The sequence below is a fragment of the Nycticebus coucang genome, chromosome 11, assembly GCF_027406575.1.
Source record: "Nycticebus coucang isolate mNycCou1 chromosome 11, mNycCou1.pri, whole genome shotgun sequence".
In the NCBI taxonomy this organism is placed as follows: domain Eukaryota; kingdom Metazoa; phylum Chordata; class Mammalia; order Primates; family Lorisidae; genus Nycticebus; species Nycticebus coucang.
Window position 1 is genome coordinate 78,044,342 of NC_069790.1, and position 16,599 is coordinate 78,060,940.

Consider the following 16,599-nt stretch of genomic DNA (forward strand, 5'->3'; position numbering starts at 1 on the left):
ACGTCACCTTCCAAGACTTAACCAGAATCAAATGGAAATGTTGAACAGGCCAATATCAAGTTCGGAAATAACATCAACCATACAAAACCTCCCCCAAAAGAAAAGCCTGGGACCAGATGGTTTCACATCAGAATTCTACCAAACCTTTAAAGAGGAATTAGTACCTATATAACTCAACCTGTTCCAAAAGGTAGAAAAAGAAGGAAAACTACCCAACACGTTCTATGAAGCAAACACCCTGATCCCCAAACCAGGAAAAGACCCAACAAGAAAAGAAAATTATAGACCAATATCACTAATGAATATAGATACAAAAATATTCAACAAGATCCTAACAAACAGAATCCAGCAACACATCAAACAAATTATACATCATGACCAAGTCGGTTTTATCCCAGGGTCTCAAGGCTGGTTCAATATACGTAAATCTATAAATGTAATTCAGCACATAAACAAAGTAAAAAACAAAGACCATATGATTCTCTCAATCGATACAGAAAAAGCTTTTGATAATATCCAGCATCCCTTCATGATCAGAACACTTAAGAAAATTGGTATAGAAGGGACATTTCTTAAACTGATAGAGGCCATCTACAGTAAACCCACAGCCAATATCATATTGAACAGAGTTAAATTGGAATCATTTCCACTCAGATCAGGAACCAGACAAGGCTGCCCATTGTCTCCATTGCTTTTTAACACTGTAATGGAAGTTTTAGCCACCGCAATTAGGGAAGAAAAGGCGAACAAGGGTATCCACATAGGGTCAGAAGAGATCAAACTTTCGGTCTTCGCAGATGATATGATTGTATATCTGGAAAACACTAGGGACTCTACTACAAAACTCTTAGAAGTGATCAAGGAATACAGCAGCGTCTCAGGTTACAAAATCAACATCCATAAATCGGTAGGCTTTATATATAGCAATAATAGTCAAGTTGAAAAAACAATTAAGGACTCTATCCCATTCACAGTAGTGCCAAAGAAGATTTTGGAGTTTATCTAACAAAGGACGTGAAAGATCTATATAAAGAGAACTATGAAACGCTAAGAAAAGAGATAGCTGAGAATGTTAACAAATGGAAAAACATACCATGCTCATGGCTGGGAAGAATCAACATTGTTAAAATGTCCATACTACCCAAAGCAATATATAATTTCAACGCAATCCCCATTAAAGCTCCACTGTCATACTTTAAAGATCTTGAAAAAACAATACTTCGTTTTATATGGAATCAGAAAAAACCTCGAATAGCCAAGGCATTACTCAAAAATAAAAACAAAGTAGGAGGAATCACGCTACCAGACCTCAGACTATACTACAAATAGATAGTGATCAAAACAGCATGGTACTGGCACAAAAACAGAGAAGTAGATGTCTGGAACAGAATAGAGAACCAGGAGATGAATCCAGCTACTTACTGTTATTTAATCTTTGACAAGCCAATTAAAAACATTCAATGGGGAAAAGATTCCCTATTTAACAAATGGTGCTGGTAAACTGGCTGGTAACCTGTAGAAGACTGAAACTGGACCCACACCTTTCACCATTAACCAAAATAGACTCTCACTGGATTAAAGATTTAAACTTAAGACATGAAACTATAAAAATACTAGAAGAGAGTGCAGGGAAAACCCTTGAAGAAATTGGGTTGGGCGAGTTTTTTATGAGGAAGACCCCCCAGGCAATTGAAGCAGCTTCAAAAATACACTACTGGGACTTGGTCAAACTAAAAAGCTTCTGCACAGCCAAGAACACAGTAAGTAAAGCAAGCAAACAGCCCTCAGAATGGGAGAAGAATTTGCAGGTCATGTCTCCGACAAAGGTTTAATAACTAGAATCCACAGAGAACTCAAACGCATTAGCAAGAAAAAAACAAGAGATCCCATCGCAGGCTGGACAAGGGACTTGAAGAGAAACTTCTCTGAAGAAGACAGGCGCGCGGGTCTTCAGACACATGAAAAAATGCTCATCATCTTTAATTATCAGAGAAATGCATATCAAAACTACTTTGAGATATCATCTAACTCCAGTGAGACTAGCCTATATCACAAAATCCCAAGACCAGAGATGTTGGCGTGGATGTGGAGAAAAGGGAACAATTTTGCACTGCTGGTGGGAGTGCAAATTAATACATTCCTTTTAGAAAGATATATGGAGAACACTTAGAGATCTAAAAATAGACCTGCCATTCAATCCTGTAATTCCTCTACTGGGCATATACCCAGAAGACCAAAAATCAAATCATAACAAAGATATTTGTGCCAGAATGTTTATTGCAGCCCTATTCATAATTGCTAAGTCATGGAAAAAGCCCAAATGCCCATTGATCCACGAATGGATTAATAAATTGTGGTATATGTATATCATAGAATACTATGCAGCCTTAAAGAAAGATGGAGACTTTACCTCTTTCATGTTTACATGGATGGAGCTGGAACATATTCTTCTTAGTAAAGTGTCTCAAGAATGGAAGAAAAAGTACCAAATGTACTCATCCCTACTATGAAACTAATTTAGGACCTTCACATGAAAGCTATAACCCAGTTACAATCTAAGAATAGGGGGAAGGGGGGAAAGGGTGGGGAGGGAGGGGGGTTGAGGGAGGGGTATTGATGGGATTACACCTGCGGTGCATCTTACAAGGGTATATGTGAAACTTAGTAAATGTGGAATGTAATTGTCATAGCAAAATAACTAAGAAAATGCCAGGAAGGCTATGTTAACTAGTGTGATGAAAATGTGTCAAACGGTCCGTGAACCAAGTGTATGGTGCCCCATGATAATATTAATGTACACAGCTATGATTTAATAAAAAAAAAGTGTTATTTTGTCTCTGCTATAGTTTATTATGAACAATATCTACACAGAAGGTAAGGAACAGAAAAGCATCTTTTAATGTTATTTGGAAAGTAATCATATGCGTCTTTCCCTAGCAGGCTTAGCACAATGTAATACAACCGAGTATATAATTCTGCTTTAAGTTATTTTGAAAATATAAATGATTAACACATAAGGTTAAACATTCTCTGTATTTGTAACAAGAACCCAGGATGAATAATGAAGAACCATTCTGCCTATGTTATTAAGTCCTACCTATTAGGTACAGTAAAGTATGAAGTGACAGAAATGCATATATGTTTCAAATGCTCCTTCTTTAGTCCAAATTTTTCTGGACTCTCCTGAAGCGGATACAAGTAAAAACAAAATTACCACATGCTGTCATGTGCTTGGCCACCACATCACCTACTTGCAAAAGTTCTTTTTGTAGTACTTAATCAATTATTCTTCCTTCAGTTTCAGAAAGAAGAAATCAACAGTATTTACCTCTCTTCATCAATATATCTAAAACTGTTAGTTTTCAATTTTAATTGGCCAACAGTTTATAAGCACTGATATGTAACAACATTCTTTTGTCATTTCTAAATAAAAGTTTCATTATTTCTAACCTCAAGATTATGATTTTTCTCTCTTCTTAGCTTAAGAAGCTAAAAAGACAAAAATGGAAAATAGGCCATAAGGCCCACTAAAAATGTAAGGAAAATGAAACTTAAAGATAAATGTGACTATGTAATACACAATCTATTTTAGTGTACTGCTATAAGCCATTGGTATCAAATGTATCACCTGATTGAATCCTCTTGAGGGGATTTTTTGGGGAAAAAAATGAAAAATCTTTTAAGATGAAAATTCTGACAATGTTTCATGTTAGAAAGGGCATGAAATATAGCTTCCTGACTTGAAAAGAACAAGAATAAACTTTATTAAATGGGTGCAAATTCTAATAGCGCATTTAAGTATGCCTCGTTGGGAGATTAGAATTCTTTAAGGTAATTCACCATTCTAATTTACAGCAGCTCAGAAAACCGATGTTAAAGCAACTGATGTATAGTTGTTAGAGGAATTGCAAATTAAAGTTGTACTACTTTTTGTTCTTAAAATTTAAACTAATCAATCTCCATTTACATTTCCATTTACAATTAAATCATTTCATAAGCTAATACTAAAATAACCTTTAAATTACTAAAGATTTAAGAAAAAAATTCTATAAAACTATGAATGAGACCATTCTTTTTTTTTTTTTTTTTTTTTTTTAAAGCTGGTTCACTTTTATTTCTTGGATATACATTTTTTTTCTTTTTTTTTTTTTTTATTGTTGGGGATTCATTAAGGGTACAATAAGCCAGGTTACACTGATTGCAATTGTTAGGTAAAGTCCCTCTTGCAATCATGTCTTGCCCCCATAAAGTGTGACACACACCAAGGCCCCACCCCCCTCCCTCCGTCCCTCTTTCTGCTCCCCCCCCCAATAACCTTAATTGTCATTAATTGTCCTCATATCAAAATTGAGTACATAGGATTCATGCTGAATTAGACCATTCTAAAAATCACTATTAAAGATAATGAAAACACTGATTTAGCTAAGATAACACAAGAGGAGGTTTTAAGGTCAAGTAAAGGACCATAATTAAGGGTACCATCAAGTATACTTTATAGTATGATCAAGGACCATACTTAACAGTATTAGATTTTTCATTACTGTAGATTTCTACTTTAAAATTCCATTTTACAGTTAAAGACTACTTGTTGATGAATCTTAGCTCAATTTAAATAATCCATCTAAGTATCACAGAATCTTAAGCTAACATGAAAGAAATAGATAAAATAGAACTTAAAAATTTGATTCTGTAAAATACTTTTTCAGACTATATAAGGAGGTTAAAACAAACAAACAAAAAAGCAAAGACCCAAAACATGATAGTACTTACTATGTTTTATCACTAGATTCCAAACCACCATATTGCTCAAGTAAAAACTTTGTGCCAAGTGGGGTTTTTGGTCTTACATCTATTTTGAATGTCTTGACCACCAAAACTTAACAAAGTATAGCCCAGTTTACTTTATATAATTTGTAACTAGGAGAAAAAACATTTGCCAGTTTTTTCTCTAATCATTCTTCTCTTTACAAATGAGAGTTTCAAATAAAATTAATGTGGAAACTACACAAACAAGTGTTCAATAGGCACATTAACGCAATGCTGTGCCATTTCCCCCCTCTACAAGTTTTCCAGGTTTATAACTACAGTTCCTATAATTTCTCGTGTTTCACTTTCCTTTTCACGGAAATCACGTAGTGACCCTAAGGGACTTAGAGCGGACTGGCCTCTGCAACAAGGGTAAGGAGCATGAGTGATCGCTAGGTGCAAAGGAGTTTGTCACCGAGCCCAGTGGAGTAGGACCGGAGAACCCAGCACCGCTACCGGGGGCAAACAGGCGTCCTCCACCGGGGCCGCAGGCAGAGGAACACTGCTGTTCCGGCGCCCCGACCAGGACTTCACCCACCTCTTCCTCTGGAAGGGACGTACCTGCCCGCAAGGGGCGAGCCCTTCGGACTCAGCTCTGCAGGGAAAACCCCGCTCCCTCTCTCCACCACCGTGCCCCACCGGCCGTTACTTAACTGATCCGATCTTCCAGCCATGGATTCACTGATCGGACCCAGACCCGGGCCAAGAGGCCACGCTTAAGGCGAAGGCGTGAGCTCTGCCCGCGAAGCCACGAGCCCGGAGCCTCAAGCCCAGAAGCCGGGTCCTCGCGCCTTGGCCCCCCGCCGCGCCCCTGCAGCCGCCCAACCCGGCCCCGCCTCCTGCCGTCCATCCCTCCATCCCTCCTCCACCCACCTCCTCCCCACTGCGGCGCCAGCTTCACCTGCCCCATCCCACCGCCGCCACCGCCCGCCCGCGCCTTCACCCGGGGCCACCCAGCACCAGGACCCCAGACCCCGCCGTCCCCAGCGCACCCCCTCCTCCGTCACCAGCTCCCTCCCCGAGCTCTACCTTGTAGGAGTCGGTGGCCAGGAGGATGTTGAACTCGGCTTCTGCCGCAGCATTCATCTCGGGCCGGAGTGCAGGGGCCGCGCGCCGCGAACTCCCCGGCGCGGCTGAGAGGAAGGAGAAAAATGGGCTTCACCGCGCTCCGTTGCTTAAGTCACCGCTCGGTCGGAGGAGGTGGGGCGAGGAGGGGGCAATTGAGCAGGGGGAGGGGTCAAGGGAGGGCGGGCCCGGGAGCCGTGACGCGGTGCGGGCGGCGGCGGAGGAGGCGGCCGCTCGCGTGCTCGCGTGCTCACAGCTCAGGAGCTCTGGCGGCCTCCCCACCTTAGCTCCCCCGCCCTTACCCCTTTCACTGGCGGGACGCGAAGGGGCGGGGCGCGGCTGCGCGTGCGCAGCGCGCAGGGGGTGGGGCCGGGAGGACGTGAGGCACGCGCTCTCTCTGGCCGACGCCAACTCCGGACGCCGGAGGCTGCGGGGCCGCCCCGCCGCGTGACCCCGAGCCCGCCTCGGTTTCGTTTCCCGGCCCGGCGCGCAGGGGCGGGGTCTGGGGGGCGTTCCCATATTCGCCCCTCCCGGGAGGAGCCGGTTCGCCGGCCCCGCCCGGGACCTTTCTGTCCTACCCAGTCCTGGCCGTTTTTCTGAGTCCTCCTAAGTCACGCCACTCGGCTGGGGGCCGAGGAGCCTCCCACTGCCCAGCTCCGGGTGGGTCAGAGCGCAGTTACTCACTTTTGTCTCCATCCCTCTCGTCCCTTCTGACCCTCCGCACCTGCTCTTTAAAATCCGAGGAGCTGCGGGAATGAGGTCTGAGGGTCCCCTATAGTCTGACACGTCCACTCTACTCTCCTCCGGGCTCTGTGGCAGAGGCTCTTTAATCTCTGAGGGATGTTTTGACTCTCCCGGAGAAAATAGCCTCCTTGAAAAGCGAGGGTTGAATTCCGTCCTCACAGATAAGGAGGGGACAAGACCTAATTGATTCTTAATACTGCTTGAAGCAAAAGGCAACGGCCCAAATCTTTGATAGGGTACGAAACTGACTTTTATCATCGTTACAGTCTTTAAATCCTGGGAAACGAGTTGGCAACCCCCAAATGAAGTGAAATGACGTCTGTTGACTTCACCCAAACACAGATCGTTCCGAGAAAGACTTGCGCAGTTCTCATGCATGGTTGCGTTTTGCATGAAACTAAGATTCCCTTTGTCCCCGTGTTCAATAGCTTTTTTTTAAAAAAAATTACGATTTAGGTTTTATAAGGTACAAATAGCCAGGAAAAGGCAGTTGAATGAAAACCAGTACTGGACCTTTATAGACTGTCCTTCAAATTATTAGAAGCCTCATTTACCTGGGGGCAGTGGTCGTGGTGGCGGCAGTGGAACTTGTGAATTGACAGATTTATTTCGAGGATGTTGGAAACATGCTGAGACTTCTTCAAATAAGAGTAGCTTTGGTCCAGACTGTCTCTTGAAGTCAGTGCATGTTATTGGCAATCGTCACCATCTATAGGTAAGACAGAAGACAAAGATCAAGGAAGTGGGAGATATCCCCAGGTGCTCACCAGTGTAGTAAATACTACTAACGTCTTTAGACTTATTTTCAGCAATAAGGTTAGAAACAAGATGGTTTATTTGTTTTTTGGTTGATTCCTGTGTTTACTGGTGAAAATTATTTTTTAAAACATTTGATATTTATTTTTAAAATATTTGGGGATATTTTGTTACATTAGTTCAAACAGGACAAATCAAAGAAGAAAGATCCTTCCCCACCCCCTCTTAATTTGGTGCTTTTTCTTTTATTCATTTAAAATTTGCACAACCTACATTACTTCCATGACAAATTCTTATATGCTTCCTGGAATCTGTGTATCTATAACTGATCGTTTTTCTGTGCTGTTTTATGCAGTGGGGAAAAGTAGTATTCTGATTACAAAGTGGGCTTCATTTGTGGTAGTGTTTTTTAAGAAGCTAAATTTGATCTTGCAATCTTTGAGTTGAATTTGCAGTTTTAAAATAAGAAAGTTGTATTATCAGTGCAAGTGAAAAATGTTAATATTGTATTGCCATTGTTTGTTAAATGCAGAAATTAGGCCTATATGTGTATTGACTTCAATCTTCACAGCAATCTCCAGGGGAAAAGATGACAATGAAGTCATGTTACTAAGAGAAAAATCACCATTTGCCTAAGATAGAATTAGGCACATTCTCTGTGTAACTACATGTTTAAACTGGACCAATTTTGAATAAATTTGGAGTTTAGAACTGTGAAATTATTACCAAATACAAAGCTAAGATTTAATTTTGAAATTGCCTCACCTGACAACATAAGAGCTAACATTTAGTATGTTTATCTAGTAGCATGTAAAAGATCTGAAAAACTGTTTCTCATGGTTCATAAGAACATGACAAAAAATAACTAACCCATAGACTTAACTGGGCCCCCCTTGGTTGATTCAAAGCCCTAGATTATTGTACCATTCCTACCAATAGCTAATAGAGCATAGGGAATTGAAGTCCAGCTCCTTCTCACTGTCCCTTGAAGTGCTATAAAAGACCTGTGCCTCACACATTAAATCAGGTGAAGTGTATGAACTTGGACCATTTCTGCTTCCACACGCCACCACCCCCAGTGCACCCCTCTGGTACACTTTTGTATTTCAATGTTCCGTAAAAACACTGGAAAAGTAGGTGTGGAACTCACCCACCTGCAACCCCTGGCAATGGTCCTTTTCTTCTCCCTTGATTACCTCCTTTATACTTAGTAAGTTGTCACAAAGACAAATGTAAAAGAAGAGCTTTTTAAAATTAAGAACTTTTTAAAATTCAAATTTCCTAGGTCCAGGGGAGACTTCCCAGAGTTCTAATTTCCTACAAGAAAGCTTCATCTACAGAAAGATATGGGTCTTCATGGATACAATTTTACTTACCAGTGCTGCCCTCCATTCCGTAATGACTCAAACTACTGAGCCGCCACAACCACACAGAGGCACACAGCAAACTTTGTAGTCTTTAAACATACAGAAGTGATAGAATAATTGTATATATAGTAAGAATGAGCGTGAATATGTAGATTGTCCACATTCCATTGCCAAATGCTCTAGTACCCTCTCTATAATGTCTTTGCAATCTGACTACACTGCTTTCCTAACTGACTATTTGCTGGGCAATGCTGACTTGATCATCTGTCTTCTGCGGAATTCTCCAATCTCACATCCTTTGGGACGTCTTCCCAATCTATCTATGCATGCTGCATGGCAAGTCTCAATTTTCCCCCCTCTTTAGCTTTATTTTTGTTTTCCATTGTTTCCAAGCATAAATTTTTCTAATTCCAGCCAAATAAAATGGAAAATAAAGGCAGAAGGCAAAAATAAAAAGTTTAACTTCATCTTAAAAGTAAGGCACATGGGCACGTTGTGATGCTCTGTGTGGGACTCTAGTGTTATCATTACTTACAAATTTTACTTACAACTGATTAGCTCAAATCCATGACTGGGAGAATGAGACTATTGTAGTGTAAAAGAATGTCAATCTTGTGCTTCACTTTTCCTAAGTGAGCTCTGCTTATCACCAATGTACATGTAATGAGCATGTACCCAGACACACATTGTTATTTCTAATAATTATGTATTTATTTTTAATGAGTATTAAAAATGTTACTAAAACATAGAACCTGATTTTTCTTGGGTATTGTTACTTAGGATGAAGCTGAAGTAGTCAGGTTCTCAGACTCATGATACTTACTTGCCTTTCCCTAACCTGTAAGCTGCTTTCATATCCTCCTCATAAGAAGCTGAACATGAAAGGCTGTATACTATATGATTTCATTTATATGAAATTCTAGAGAAGGCAAAGCTATTGTGAAAGAAAGCAGATCAGTCAGTGTTTTTCAGAGGCTGGGGTTAAGGGAAGCAGGTTTACTGCAGAGGGATATGAGGAAATTTGGGGGATAATATATACGTTTGTCAAAATTTATTGAATTCTATACTTACAATTGGTGAATTGCATTGTATAAATTATATCTCAATAAAATTGAACTTTAAAAGACTGCTTTTCTTGTAATCACTTAAAATATTTTTCTTTCCTCTTCAATTGTTTCCATGTTTATATCCTTTTGTTTCTTTCTTATTTTACATGACTTGGAGATAAGCACCACTTTGTCCTCAGGGAAAGCACAGTTGTTGAAAGTGCTGTATGTTCATAGAATCCCAATACCAAAAGGAGTTTGAAAATTCCTGCTGTTGAGTAGGAAGCAGGAAAAGGAATCAATGCCAATATGACTCAAATCAAGAGGAATGTATAAACAGTATATAGATAGTACTGTACAATGAAGCACTAAGGGACTTTAGAAAGAAATGCGTTATCCTCAGCTCTTTTTCAGAGCAATTATGAAATGACTGGCATCTGGAAGGGTTGGGGGAAAAAGAACAATATAAATAGTTAATTCATTGTTCTCGGTAGACTTGATACTGGAATTTTGTCTTCAGTGGGTTCTTGGTCTTGGTAATTCGAAGAATGAATCCATGGACCGCAGATCAGCGGTAAGACAGGATTTACTTACAGAAAAGAATACAAAAACACCAAAGAGAAAACCTGGTAGAGAAAGAAAACTCAAGTCGGGGGAGAAAAGTTCTCTCCTGGGCTCTTTGTCCAGTGGCATATATAGTCTCATGGGTTCCTTGTAGTTATATGAGGCCTGGAAATGAATGGATACAGTCCTTTCCATGGGGCAAGATGAATGAATGGACACAGTCCATTCATGGAATTGAGGCCTAGGAAACTTACATGAAATTTACATAGGCATAGGAAATGGGGGTTCCCTGTTCAGTCTTAAGTGCAAGGGGAAGAAGACACCAAGTCCCCTTCTGGGCCCCGCTGGCTACTAGAGCCTCTGGCGGAGGTGGGATGGGTTGGGTGGCTACCTACCCTCCAGCCAGCTGGTTCCTCTGCTGGCTACCCGGCACCAACTCACCAGGGCTGAGGTGGCAGGCCCTCCAGCTCAGCTTGGCTGAGCTGGCTGGGGTGCCACCTGTCCTGTATCAGACTCAATATTTGATAGTGAGATCACCATACAGCTGCAGGTGGATATAACCCTTGACTCCAGGGACAATGTTGAAAGAACAATTAAGGTCTTGATAAAGATCAATTAGCTCCAACCAGTTTCCATACCTTGGACTTTTTTAGACCAAGAACTGGTTGAACTGTGAAACCTTTAGACTGTAGCATTGCATTTCTTGATTGGTATATCTGCCTTTCTAGGTCATGTCTTTCCTCCAAATACAACTAAGCTTAGCTCTCAAGATGTTTGTCTCTTGCCCAGAATTTGCCCATCTGACTTCACTTTCTTCCTTATGACCTAGCCTATACCCTATTCCTTCATATTATCAGCAGCATCTCTGGCTCCAGCCCTCCAGTCTTTCTTGCTCTTAGAATAACCAGGATACGGAACAACGATAGGGAACCTCACACAGCCATGGGTTTGGCATCCAAAGGAACACATGCCATGATGCCAGACAATCCTTTCATTCCCCCCATTCAGCTTGCTTTCCCTTTTGCTCAGTAGTTATTTGAAATAGTTACCTCCCTCCTGAAACTTCTTACCTTCAAACAGCTCCTTCTCTCTCGGCAGAAGATGTTGCTTATGCCAGTAAGAAAAACCAAGGCCATCAAGTGGGCACTATCTGCACTATAATATCTATGAGAAAAGAGGTCTGTCTTGCTTGGAGGTCTAGTCTCAGAGCAAAGCACAATGCCACGCACTTGGTAGGGGCTTTGTATTTGCTGAATGAAGGAAGGAGCAACTTTTATCATCAAAGACAGTAGGATGGCCCTGTACTAGCCTGTCTTGTTGGCCCACAGTGAAAGCTCTTCTCTTTGTGGTGTTACCCGTATTCACACGTCCCTGCTGTGTTGAACTCAGGCTCCATCACAGAGTTGCTCTGGCCATGAAATGTGGGATGGCGTGCCTCCGTTAAGAGCTCATTCAGGGTTTGCCCTTCTTGCTTTTCCTTCTGTGGTGCTCTAGATAGGAGCTGATGCACAGCTGCAATCCTGACATGTGGACAACATGGAACTGAGTCAGAGTCAACTGGCCCAGGATGTGTGATGTGAGTGAGAAATAAACCTTTGTTGTCATGAGCCCCAGAGATTTGGCGGTGGGGGGGATTGTGGCCTCACTCTAACCTGTTTACTCTTGACAGATTCAGGCCTCCATTTATGATATATGTATTTTTTCCAAGCTCAGGGAGGAGTTGTCCCTCCTGCCTCGGGCTAATCTCCCCCAACCCTACCAGTCTCTTTGGATCCCCTTCCTCAGTTGTCACCCCTCTTTCTTCTGAACTTTCAAGCACTCTGTTTCTGTTAACATTTGAATCTTTGCCATCTTAAAAAATAAACTTTATAGGCTGGGCGTGGTGGCTCATGTCCATAATCCTAGCATTCTGGGAGGCTGAGGCAGGTGGATTGTCTGAGCTCACAGGTTCGAGATCAGCCTGAGCCAGAGCGAGATCCCCATCTCTAAAAATAGCTGGGCCTTGTAGCAGGTGCCGGTAGTCCCAGCTACTTGGGAAGCTGAGGCAAGAGAATTGCTTGAGCCCAAGAGTTTGAGGTTGCTGTGAGCCCCCCACTTTACTTGGGGCAACAAAGTGAGACTCTGTCTCAATAAACAAACGAACAAACTGTTTTTTAGACTTTTCCAGTTATCACAACTTCTGTCTCCTTTTCTAGAGTCTCTGCTCTCTTTCCTCATCTTACCTTCACTGGTCTGTGTGGCACTGACCCTTTGGCCATACAAGTTGGCAGACCCAATGGTTATGTTTCAGAGATATTGGCTTGTACTCCAGGAAAAATAAAAACAGTTTGTCGTCTTTGCTTCTTTTAAACACTATTATTCTTGTTTTCTCTTCTAAAAGAGACTCACTCGGGCCCCACTTCCCCCCAGCAGACCTGGCCACCGGGCTGCGGCGACCATGCTCTCCAAGTCCGGCCAACTGCTCCTCGTCGTGTCCATCCTAGAAGGTCGCCATTTCCCCAAACATCCAAAGCATATGCCTGTAGTAGAAGCAAAGTTTGATGGAGAACAGTTGGCTACTGATCCTGTGAACCATACTGACCAGCCAGAATGTGCTACTGAGTTGACAGGAAAGCACTTCATCGGCATAGGCTACAGAGTACTCCTATAAAACGCCAGTGTTTTGCCTTAGATCCTTTATCTTCAGCCAAGGAAACTATAGGTTACATTGTTTTGGACCTAAGAACTGCTCAAGAAACAAAACAGGCACTGAAATGGTACCAGTTGCTGAGTAATAAATATACCAAGTTCAAGTCTGAGATACAGATAAGCATTGCTTTGGAAACAGACACAAAGGCACCAGTGGATAGTTTTAAAGTGAAAGGGGCCCCCCCTCGAGGTGGAAAAATATCTGCCAGCCTGTCTGGACTTGACCCCAGGGACATTGTGGCCGTGCTGAATGAGGAGGGAGGCGACCATCAGTTTGGACCAGCAGAGTATTGTACTGACTCCTTCATTATGTCACTTACCATCACATTTGCCACCCAGTGAGAGCAGTTAACTCCATGTACTATGAAACTTCCAGAAAGACAGCCTGAATTTTTCTTTTACTACTCTTTACTGGGAAATGATGTTACAAATGAACCATTCAATGATTTGGTCAACCCAGACTTTGAGCCAGAAAGAGCGTCTGTTCGCATACGTGGCAATGTAGAAGTTCTTCATGTTTACCTGGCTCTTCAGTCTAAACTACAGATCCATCTCTGCTGTGGAGACCAGTCACTTGGCAGGGCAGAAATACCTTTAACTGGATTATTGAAAAAGGGCAGTACAGAGATCAACCACCACCCAGTCACAGTCGAGGGTGCTTTTACCCTTGACCCTCCAAACAGAGCCAAACAAACACTTGCACCTATTCCTGTGGAGCTGGCCCTGACTGTGGGAGTGTCTGTGGCTCTGCAGAGGGAGGGCATAGACTCCCAGTCTTTAATTGAATTAAAGACCCAGAATGAACATGAGACAGAGCATTCAAAGAAGAGAGTTTTAACTCCCATAAAGGAGAAGACAATTACTGAGCCAAAATCACCAAGCATCCCCTGTTCCGCCTCACAACCAGTCACCTCCAACAAAAGATGATGCCACAGAAAGTGAAGTGGAAAGCTTACAGTATGATAAGGACGCCAAACAGAATCCAAAAGCCAATTCTTCTGTACCTGCTTCACTGGCCCAGCCAGTGACTACATCCCATGTTTCACAAACAGCTTCAGGACAGAAGATTACTGTTCCAGCAACATCACATCATTTTTGCTTTTCAATAGACTTAAGGAGTATTCATACCTTGGAAGTTGGTTTTCCAATCAACTGTATATTAAGGTATTCATATCCCTTCTTTGGAAGTGCAGCTCCTATTATGACTAATCCTCTGGTAGAAGTTCGGAAAAACATGGAGGTTTTTCTTCCCCAGTCTTACTGTGCATTTGATTTTGCAACTACGCCACATCAGCTACAGGATACCTTCTTAAGGATTCCCTTGCTGGTTGAATTGTGGCATAGGGATAAAATGAGTAAAGATTTACTTCTGGGAATTGCGAGAATCCAGCTTTCTAACATCTTGTCTTCAGAAAAAACTCGTTTTTTAGGTTCCAATGGTGAACAGTGTTGGCGTCAAACTTACAGTGAAAGTGTGCCTGTGATAGAGCACAAGGATCAAATGACAGGATAGTAGATCTTTCTTACACAGTGACGCTAGAAGATTATGGACTGGTAAAAATGTGTGAGATCTTTGTCTCTGATTCTTCTCAGAGCATACCTGCTGTACAAGAGAAGCCAGCTTCTCTTCCCCCAGCACCTTGCCCTTCAGAGATCCAGACAGAGCCTCGGGAAACTTTAGAATACAAAGCAGCACTTGAACTAGAAATGTGGAAGGAGATGCAAGAAGACATTTTTGAAAATCAGGTTACTAAAGTTACTTAAAACCATCTATTTTGTTTACTTAGCATCTTTATCCTTCATAGCAGGGTTTTCTGTGTTCCATGGGTACCCTATCTAGTTTCTTTGAATGTCAACAATATGTAACTTTTTTCTCTTTTTAATTTATTTTTTTATTGTTAAATCGTAGCTGTGTACATTTGTGCAATCAAGGGGTAAACATGCTGGTTTCATATACAATCTGAAATATTCTCATCAAACTGTTCAATATAGCCTTCATGGCATTTTCTTAGTTATTGTATGTAGACATTTGTATTCTGCATTTAGTAAGTTTCGCCTATACCCATTCTGAGATGCACCGCGGGTGGGGCCCCATCCATTACCCTCCCTCCACCCTGACTTTCCCCCTCCCTTCTCCTCCCTTGGTCCTTTCCCCATAGTCTTGTGCTATAGTTGGGTTATAGCCTTCATATGAAAGCTATAAATTAGCTTCATAGTAGGGCTGAGTACATTGAATACTTTTTCTTCCATTCTTGAGATACTTTGCTAAGAAGAATATGTTCCAGCTCCATACATGTAAGCATGAAAGAGGTAAAGTCTCCATCTTTCTTTAAGGCTGTATAATATTCCATGGTATACATGTACCACAATTTGCTAGTCCATTCGTGGGTCAATGGGCACTTGGGCTTCTTCCATGACTTAGCAATTGTGAATTAGGCTGCAATAAACATTCTGGTACAGAAAAAACAAAACAAAACACTATTCTTCTTGTTTTCTCTTCTAAAACCAGGGCAAGAGAACATTTTCTCTAAAGGGAAATTTTCTCTATTATTTCATAGTTCTTTCTAACTATTTTCTTTATTATTTCATAGTTCTTTCTGCCGTGGAGCTTGGCTATTATTTACCTCAAAATTTATCTTCCTAAACACATAAGGTGAAGTTCTAGGTCTAGGCTAGGTACATCTTTCTTTCTCGATGTTGTATTTATTATTCACCTAGAGCATCTGTTAATCGGAGGCTAGAGGATGTTGTATATGCCATCTTTGTATAAAGGTATTAATCATACTGTTCTGGGTCCAACAATCAGTCCCAAAAATCTTTTCTCCACTTTTCATAGGATGCTGAAGGACTCCTCATGCAAAGAGGAATGAAGAATCCCTGCCCTGAAATTCAGACTTTTATAGTTGGACACATGGACTGGATTCCCCACAGATATCATGGTATAAGCTACTTGTAGAAAAATTTATCTGCTCTTGAAAGTCATCCAAACTCAGTTAAGAATGAAAATGAGCACTACCCTGGAAACTGAGCAGCATCTCTATGCAGAATGTTTAATTAAAATCATTCAATATAATTAAAGTCCGTGGCTCTTGCCAAGGCTTTTTGAATGTTCTATTGAACCATACCTGTGGTACTACAGACATTCACATAATAAATCATCATCCTAGATTTTCTTTTGTTTCCCCAGGTCATACTAGCTTTGTAATAAAAAAGCGTAAAAGAAACAAAATGGTTTAGGACTTCAAATTCTCCCTAATCCTCCCTACCCCATGTCTCTGAGAGACTCATTTCAACACACTGATTGCTCTGGGACCTTGGGATCATTCTCACTGTTCTTTACTCTGATGCAGGGTGGGCTCCTCTGGCATGTCTGGCCTCTTTCCACAGCCACATGTCCGACAGCTGTGCTCAATCTAGTGGTTCTGTCATTTGTAAATTGTAGTGCTGGGTAAGGCTCTTAGCAGGTTGGTGATTGTAACTGGTGATACACCATTTAAAAGAATTCTGGCTTTCATGGTTCTCTCACTGAGATACTTAGGACAACTTTCTAAAAGCTTCCCTAG

The 16,599-nt window shown here is 41.6% G+C and overlaps 1 protein-coding gene and 1 pseudogene across 3 annotated transcripts in view; one reads left to right on the forward strand and one right to left on the reverse strand.

The window, feature by feature from the left end:
* NAMPT (nicotinamide phosphoribosyltransferase) overlaps nt 1-7,312 on the reverse strand; it is a 51,632-nt gene extending 44,320 nt beyond the window's left edge. Inside the window, exons 1-2 of one of the 3 annotated variants that reach the window (XM_053608383.1) lie at nt 7,170-7,312; nt 5,836-5,939 (exon numbers count right to left, since the gene is read on the reverse strand). In XM_053608383.1, coding sequence (XP_053464358.1) covers nt 5,836-5,892 — 57 coding nt within the window. In that variant the 5' untranslated portion in view covers nt 5,893-5,939; nt 7,170-7,312. Of the gene's footprint in view, nt 1-5,835; nt 5,940-6,173; nt 6,406-6,555; nt 6,575-7,169 lie in introns of those variants that run through there. The other 2 variants (XM_053608382.1, XM_053608381.1) reach the window with 2 other exon arrangements.
* A 5,452-nt stretch (nt 7,313-12,764) lies between these two features.
* Nucleotides 12,765-14,800, forward strand: LOC128598343 (centrosomal protein of 120 kDa-like; annotated as a pseudogene).
* The last annotated feature ends 1,799 nt before the right edge of the window (nt 14,801-16,599 follow it).